Source organism: Merops nubicus, unplaced genomic scaffold (genome assembly GCF_000691845.1).
Source record: "Merops nubicus isolate BGI_N331 unplaced genomic scaffold, ASM69184v1 scaffold9841, whole genome shotgun sequence".
NCBI classification, from domain to species: domain Eukaryota; kingdom Metazoa; phylum Chordata; class Aves; order Coraciiformes; family Meropidae; genus Merops; species Merops nubicus.
Genome location: NW_008590270.1, coordinates 1 through 8,831, shown reverse-complemented (window position 1 = coordinate 8,831; position 8,831 = coordinate 1). Strand labels below are relative to the sequence as shown.

General features: G+C 44.1%; 1 protein-coding gene across 1 annotated transcript in view; it reads right to left on the bottom strand.

Moving 5' to 3' along the window:
• The window catches only part of SAR1B (secretion associated, Ras related GTPase 1B), a 6,267-nt gene extending 1,188 nt beyond the window's left edge, over positions 1 to 5,079 (bottom strand). Inside the window, exons 1-5 of the mRNA XM_008949870.1 lie at positions 5,005 to 5,079; positions 1,894 to 2,013; positions 1,060 to 1,125; positions 434 to 537; positions 142 to 273 (exon numbers count right to left, since the gene is read on the bottom strand). Coding sequence (XP_008948118.1) covers positions 142 to 273; positions 434 to 537; positions 1,060 to 1,125; positions 1,894 to 2,013; positions 5,005 to 5,062 — 480 coding nt within the window. The 5' untranslated portion in view covers positions 5,063 to 5,079. The remainder of the gene's footprint in view (positions 1 to 141; positions 274 to 433; positions 538 to 1,059; positions 1,126 to 1,893; positions 2,014 to 5,004) is intronic.
• Positions 5,080 to 8,831: the final 3,752 nt, after the last annotated feature.

Genomic DNA, 8,831 nt, shown 5'->3' with positions numbered 1-8,831 from the left:
TTCCCTACAAATTCAGACCTCTACAGAGGTGTAATATTTCCAAGCTTTAGGTAAATGCTAAGTAACAGATTACACTAAGTCTGCACTTTAAATTAGAAAAGTCACCTGAAAGAATGAAAAAGCAAAGCAAAGGAGCTTTACCTTTCCTGTTGTCTGGCCATACAGCCCAAAAGTCTCTCGTAACCTCTCTTCACTGATTGCTTCAGGTCTGTCAATCTTGTTACCAAGAATTAGGATAGGCACATTAGCAATAGTTTCATCTGTCATTAGTGACTACAAAGGAAAGGAGAAAGGAGGAGAGATTAATTTAATATTTACAAGGTCAAACTGCTTCTCATGTCCAGGTGGCAGCAGAGCTCTGTTGGATACTGGGAATTTGAGCTTAGTTCTTAGAAGTTGAAGTTAAAACATTGAGGAAACTATTTCAACTTACATCAAGTTCTTCTTTTGATTCAAGCAGCCTCTCATGATCTGCACAGTCCACCAAGAACACAATGCCATTGATTGCAGGCAGATAGTTCTTCCACACTCTGCGAGCTGCAGGGAAGATGTGAATTCAAAACAAAAGGAAATTATCCCAAAACTCAGAGTGATGCACATCAGTGATTAAGAAGCAAGAGGGTTTTTTTTTTTGAAGTCTTTGGGATGCAATGTCATGTTTTACTTGAAATAACAGAGCAAAAGTATCATTCCCTGTACTGTTACCACCACTCCACCCCACATGCACAGTGAGGGACTGAAACCTTTTATGTTTCCCCAAGAATTATGTCCACAAAGGTAAGTTTCAAGCTTAAAGGTCAATCTATGGGATTCAAAGAACAGAATCCTCTGTAAAATACAGATATCAGTCAAGAGTTTCTGCTCTGCTGCAGCTCCTGCCAAATTTTATTTAGGATTCGTGAGAGGTGGTGGAGAAGGACAAAAGAGCAGTGAAAGCTTTTGATGCAGTCAAAGGAAGGATGGGAAGTCAACCCCTGCAGCATCCTTCTGGTCCATGACAAACTGTAGACACCTCAGACTCAATGCAGTGGAGGGAAGTGAGTCGATGTAGTCTCTCACCTTGAGCATGGCCACCCAGATCAAAGGTAGTGAAAGTCATGCCAGCAATTGTCAGCTCTTCTGAAGCTAGAGAAACACAGAATTATGTTCTCTGTGAGGATGAGGCAGTGCACTGAACAGTCTAACCTTCCAGCATGTAGATTTTACTTTCTGAGTTCTTTTCAGTACTTTGTTTTTCAAGAAGCAAATCAGAGCCATGCATTTTCTCTCAAAATCAACACCATGATTGTTCTGATGACAAGATATTAACCACTAAAACTCATGTGAAATATCTACAATGCTGAAACAGCAGAGAATATTTGTGCATTATTTATCCTTACACAAACAACAGCTGTCTCTGACAGCTGGCTTGCCACAAAGATGGCATTTCATGTACAATCCTGTTCAAGGTTTGTCCTTTTCACACCCTTTCCCCATTTCTCACCTTACTGGACTTCCCCCATCCCCATTTTTAACCCGTGCTGAACTTTTTCTCCTGTGAGGCTACCAGGATAACAATGACACAGCAACCTCAGAGCCAAGAGAATCAAAGCAGTGCACATAAATGCTAATTTCCCAGCTACACAGAGAAGCTGCTCCAGAACACCACAAACCCCAGTTTCCCACAGCTTCTGTACTCCAGGTTCTCAGGTCCATCCTTCTGCTTGTTACTCAACTCTTAACTATTAATATTAAATTAAACTCTTAACTTATTTCATCTATCTGCAGATGGCAACCTCAGAAATCCCTTCATTTCTCTCCAATTACTGCTGGTTTTGTGATGTAGAATCAGATCCTGCTTTCCTGCAACACTTCACACACTTCCTAGCTATGGAACCAGCAACATTCACTTACTGGGGTGTAACGTGGGGACGTGTTGTCCCAGTCTGTCATCTTTGAGCATGTGCAGCAGTGTAGTTTTTCCAGCATTGTCCAGTCCAAGGAACACTAGCTTGCCTGATTTCTTGTACAGCCCTAGAAGAAAGCAAGAACTGGTGAGTAATCAGTTAAACTGGTGAGAGGTCATTTCTAGCACTGCAGAGGATGATTTTGCTCCCAGGAACAAAGGGTTACAGTCATGGTACAAAATACAGACCAGCCAGGCTCCAGCAGGCACTTTTATCAGTGCCCTTTATCCATCTTCTCCTGCTTGCTCATGTGTCCCACAGGCAGCTCATGGGATGCTGAGCAGGAGGGGGAAAGTCACACAACTGGTGTAAACGTGTCACTTGTGTAAAACTCTTTGTTACCTTAGAAAAACTGCAGCAGAACAGGACTGAATTTTGCCAGTGTAGCTTCCTCTGCCCCAGTAAAAAGGCAGCTCTGCTCACAGGCAGTGGAGGGGGTGTGGGCACAGCACTTAGAGTGGGCTCTAAGACACAGACCCCCCTGAACCTGAACAGAGGTTTTGTTCCTGCCTCCAATTATGACAGAAGAACTTGCTCAAGGCAAAAAGAAAGTTCAGACCTCAAGCAGTATATTACAGAGAAACTGGTTTCAGTGTCAGTAGTTGTGATTAGTGTGTCTGAATTCTTCTATGTTGGCTCATGTATTATTTTGACAAAAAGTAGCTTCACTCCCACCCCCAGCTCTACTGTGCAGATACATCCTGAACAGCATGGTCAGGGCAATTCTCACTCACTTGCTGCCACGTGGTAATACTTCAGAACAGAGAGAAGAACTTTTATTTTCACTGACTGTCATCTTAAAATGCTTTTTTTCTCCTTCCCCCACTCTGCTTGTAACCCCAGTACAGGCAGCAGTTGCTGTGAAGGAGAGAAGGACATTTAAATCCTGAACATCATATTTTCTTGAGTCTGAGATTATCAAAGGGCAATTCTCTTACAGCTTGCCAGCACTGCATCCTATGCCAGGTTTATTTTTCACTGCTTCAAACTGATCGACACTCAAAGGAAAACATTTTAAAAAGACACTTTAAAACACCACATTCTGTACTGAATAAAGAGACTCTTAACTTTGCCTTTTTTAAGCAGAAAAATCTTCCCTTTTCCCTCTTCAGAGCCTTGTGGCTGGACACTAGGTGCTGCAGAACACCTCCAGCAGAGCAGGGGGAACATAATTTCAGCATATACCTAATGTACATTTCTTAAACAGCCAAACTGAGCTGTGTTCCCACCAGAATTCTCTCTTCTCTGCAGAAAGAATTGTAAAAATACAGCTAAATACTACAGTGTGGGAGGTTTTGGCAACACCAGGATCTTTCACTGTATCATGTCCTAGTGTTATTGACTGAAAGGGGATCTGATCAATGTTGATCATCAGCTAAAAGGTGGAGGGCAAGAGGCTGGGGCCAGACTCTTGTCAGTGGTGCCCAGCAACAGGACAAGGGGCAATGGGCACAAACTGGAACCCAGGAGGTTCCATCTGAACAGGAAGAAAAACTTTTTTGCTGTGAGGGTGGCAGAGCCCCAGAGATGCTGCAGCATTCCAGGGGTGTACGTGCCTCTGCCTGGCTGACCTTTACACCCCTGCTGTTTGCTCACCCTTCCCTCTGCCTTTAAGCTTATCTCTGGGACCACATTCCACCAGGACACGTTTTGTAACTCAGGGGAATGAATATTCTTTCCTATTCCTAGGCTGATTTCATTAATGAGCCTTATTCCTCCAGGTACTGTAGTGTGCTTCACAGTTATTTCAAACAGAACAACTCCTCCTTTCCAAACTCAGCTTCTCACAGGCCCAAACAGAGGTGAACTGTTAAGCTATAGTGGAGGAAAAAGTATTGATATTTACAGAGAAAGGAGTGGGCAACATTCTCATATGCCAGTTTATGTCCCAAAGGAAACTGCAGTTCACACTTACCTTACAGAATTCTACTAAATCATAGTAAATAACATTTTTGCCACTCTCAGCCTAGACATCCAGGAGCCTTTGCTTCCAGATCAGGTGCTGCTGCTGTCTCTGAAACATTTTATGCTTCCCAGGTGCCCATGAACAAGCAGGAATACTTCAGCTACTAGCTACACCAAGACCAGAGAATGGCCCCATATCTATAAAGACTCTTCATGCATTCTAAAAGTGTGTGTGTGCTGAGATGTGCTTCATAAAGGGATCTTGTCAACCTGCTGGCAGGAGAGCACAGGGAACTGCAAGGTCTCCCAAATCACTCTTCTTCAACCATAAATATAAATGGGAATAAAGAAAGTGTTTCTTCTGGAGTATGAGGGGCACATGGAAAGTAATTCTCCTTCCCACTCCAAGCTCCAGTATCTACTGGAGTTAAACTTTGCATACACAAGAATGGGAAAGCAGCTGAGGGTGCAGTAATCCCTCCTCAGCTAAGGAAGAGGAGATAAGACAGATTAGTCAACTTAGTTAAAATTTCACTGGCTAATATTTCAATAGTAGGCCAAGGGTCTAACATTCAGCAAAAAGAGTTTCAACTTTCAACTGATAAAAGGCAGGTGGCACCTTGCCAGGATTCCTTCACCTCCAATGCTTTTTGCCCACTTCAGTAAGATCCTCTGAAACTGTGAATTGTGCCACCAGTCACAGAATAATGCACTGCTGAACACAAGCAAGGGCTTCAACACCCAGCACTGATTTTTTTTGTAGAAGGCCTCTCCTGTTTGGATTCTCAAGGGTTATGCTGAGAAATAACTAAAATAACCAAGTTCAGTTCTTTACAGCAGAGAAAAATCAGGAGAAACTCCACAAAACTCTGCTGAATTCCACCAGTATGATCAGAAAAATCAAACCTGATATGTAAATGAAAGAAAATGTAACTCTGTCAAAGAGGTTAAAGGATTAATGACAGCTTGAGTGCAGAGCAGAGTCTGGAAATACTCAGTATATGCAAGCCAAACTTTTGTTTGAATGTTAGTGGATATACACTAACCCAAATATTATTATTTACCCAGCGGCTACCTGTGAAGATAAGGGAGGCAAACAGACATTTTATAGAAGAACAGCAGGAAAGAAAAACCCCAAACAAGAAAAACTTACCTAAAAACTGTAACACGCTACTGAAACCACTGTATATCCAATTAAATATGAAGGACATATCTGAATCTTAGTCTGAAATAAAGAGAAAACACAATGTATTTAAGATCTGGCAGAACAGCACGTTAAACACTGGAAGGTATTTATAGGAGACAAAAGTAATTCAAAGTCCTAGGTGAAAAATAAAAAGAAATAGTTTTGGTAAACTGGATCATGGACCAATGAAGTGATCCCACAACACTTAAAAAAATAAGTGTAGAAATGAGAAACAGAATCCAGATCTTGTGATTTCACAGCACAGACCTTCTTCCTCCCCTTGGAAAATGCCACGTGGACAGAAGTCTTTGCAAGAAGCAAAAATAGTTTCATCTTAAGTAGGGTTTGGTGGAGGTACGTGATGTGCCACTGGAGATTTCACGTGGGATCCTCACATAAACTTCTCAGCTGGGGAAAAGTGGCACTTTTGAGAGGGCCCCAGAGGGATGTCAGTGCTCCAGCTGCTGTTGGGAGCTGCTGGGGTTTGAAGCAGAGGAAATAGGAAGTGAGGAAGTTTTGTGAAGTTGAATCCAGAGATGTTTAATACCAAATAAATCCCTGTGCTCTGCACAAAGGACTGGACTTGCCATTCAAAGCCCATCACCTCCTGTGCTGTCCTGCACAGGCTGCCACAATTCACACCTTAAATGCAGATCTTATAGACACCCCTTGGTACCAGGATGAAGTTTGGCTGCTCCACAAACAGCCCTTCTTTGTGGTAAGATTAAAAACCACCAGGCTGCTCTGCTCACCCCTGGGAAAGAAGCAAGTAGACAGGATGCAGTGCACAGACTGACAAATTCTGTTGTTCCTGCCCCAGGAATAAACCCTCTGTCACCAAGGGCAGGGCTGCTCCTGCACAAGCAGCCAGGCTGGAAGCATGAAGACATCACTGAGTTCTCCACACAGCCACGAAAAATTCACTACTTGGCTCTCTTCATCTTCATTTCATTACCTAAAGTGAGGATAATCACTCTGAAAGCACCAGTTTGAGGCAGTGAATTAGTATCTAGTGTGAAAACCTCTTGGAAGACTGAAGGGCAATATCCTCAGAAGCATTTGGCCAGTTAACTCTGCTGGAGTCCCAGTATCTCGAGGAACTGGGCTGCACTGGGAAGCAGCAGCAGCTGGCAGAGGTGCCCAGGCTGCTGGAGGCCATCCTGCCACGCTCCCTTCCACGCTGTATCAGTGCCTTGGGGAGGTCACAAGGTGATTTTAGGGCAGCTCTGACCCTGGGGCAGAGCACAGCAGTCTAAACACAGCTCAGAGCCAGCCCAAAACCCAGGGATCTGTCACAACCACTGCACTCCTGACAGCCAAACGAGCTCCTCTGCCACACAGCAACAGGTTCATCCCAGAAAGACAACAAAGAAAGAGGAGGAAAAGATATTTTCATTCTGTTTGCTTGCACTGGAACAAAATCTGCTGAGATGACGAAGCACCAGGAGTTTTGGTTTCTCCATGACTAACCCTGAAACCCTCAACCCACGTCCTACGTTACTCCCAACATCAGCTGCCCAGATTTTCAGCCTCCAAATCAAACCCAGTTGTCAGGGCACAACCAGCCCAGTTCCACAAGGCCAGGACAGAAACTGCCCCTCAGAGGCAAAGGTCAAGAATAAGCAAACACGGGCAGAACACCCACGTCAGCAGATTTATTTATTGCTGGAGCAAAATACCAGTGGAGAAAAGCCTCTGTGGGGCTGAGAAAAACCATGGGCTCAAATAACCTGCAGATCAGGACAAACAGGGTGATGTAAGAGAAGGGCTCGGGTTACTGAGGGGAGAATAAATTCACTGCTTTCAGTTGTAGCCACTTTTTCCAGCTGTTAAACTTAGAATAAAACAAGAAAAAAAGCTTTAAGCATTACAGAAAAGACTTTAAGGGCCAAATGATTAAAGGAAAACTCTGTAAACACAACTGAAGTGGCATTAATATAGGTTAAATCTCCATCACCAGAAGAAAAGTGGTGTTAGAAACAGAGCTGTCCAAATACACCCAGAAAAAAACTCCCTATCAGCTGGCAGGGCTCAAAGGGAAAACCCTTTTAAAACGAGGAAAAAATTGGGCAGCTAATTGCAAAGGCACACAGGTCATGTTTGAATAGGGATATTAAATCTGCTCTTATCACACAGGATAAAAAAAAAAAGCAACTACCTAATTCCCAGCAGCACCAAATCACAGCATTCAAAAAGCCACGGTGGCTCTGCAGTGCTACCAAGGGTGGGTTTGTTCACAAACCTTCAGGCTCTTGTAAAAAATACCATAAAAGCAGAACAATGACAACTCTGGCAACCACCCTTCACCTGCCACGAGGAAAACAAAATACTCTTTTTTAAGGTTATTTCATGGGTTCCCTGGAAATTAATCAGCTGCAGGCAGAGGTGAGGTTTTAAGGAAAAATGGTGCTGGACACAGCACAACCAACTGTTTTTACAGGCATCACTTGTGCCTCCTCTGCAAAAGTATCAGAGTTAATTTTCTAGCATCCCATCAACAACAGATGGTTGTGACTTCAAAATGTCTCTGACAACCCCGGGTAACATTATTTCATCAGCCAAATATCACTCAGGAGCTCCTGTGAAGCCCTGTGAGCCACTCTGTAGGACAAGGAGGTGTGGCTTTGCCTACTGGACACCACTTCAGGGAGTTGGAATTCCCACCCAGTGGTTTTGGTAAGGTCCTGAGGCAGCCTCCTGAAGGGAATGTAGCTGGCAGCAAGGGTGAGCAAGCAAACTCATTCACATTTCTTTCTCTTAGACCCTGAAAACAACCATTTTTTTTCTCCCTTACTCTCAACCTGCAATTTTCTAGCTAAAAATTCAACTTTTCACTTCTGAACCAGTTGGAGCAGCGCTTCCAAAGCCTGTGGGACATTAGATGAAAGAGCAGATCAGGCTTTTAAAGACAGTTTTGAATCCATTTGTGGAATAATTAGGAAACAGAAACCACGGACACCCGAGCTCAACAGCAGGAAACACACAGGGGGTGGTCTACAGCCAGGGAAAAATCCTCCATCTGACCCCACTGCACCCTTGAATCCATTTGTGGAATAATTAGGAAGCAGAAACCACGGACACCCAAGCTCAACAGCAGGAAACACAGGGGGGGGTGGTCTACAGCCAGGGAAAATCCTCCATCTGACCCAACTGCACCTCAGCCAGGCTGAAAACCCAACTCTGAGAGCTTAAAGCCTGATGTTAAGGGTGCAGTTACAGATGCCCACGCAGGATCTAAGAGTGATCCCTTAAAAGTTGTGATTTCACCAATGATCATTTTAACCTCGTCAAACGTTACCACTGACAACAGAAGTTGGAATCCCTGAGAAAGGCAGTGGATGAACTCATAATCTGCCTTCCACAGTGCAGTTTGTGCTATGATTTTGGGGGGGTATTTTAATCTGTTTTTTGACAGCAAGTCATTTTGGAGAGTTTAGAAAGACTAATCACCATAGTGGCCCACTACCAGTTGGGTTGAAAACCAGGAAGAGAACATATGGCCGAGCAGATGACTTCAGTTTGGTTATATCGTGTCACTGACCCTGGGACAACTGATTAGGATTTAGCAGAGACCTTAAGCACAGCCCAAAGAGCAGAGGGGCTGCCTGGCAAGTCACACCTGAGGGAGCCTAACACAGGGGTTCAGCTGCAGCCCGGCTCCCCCAGACCAGCTGCCGGGGCACCTGCTTTCGGGCCCTGCCGCTGCCCTTCGGCTACTAAAAATAGACAAACACAACTGAAAAGCCATGATTTTTCGGTAAATGAGGCTGAATCGGGGCGGGTCAGTGACAGGT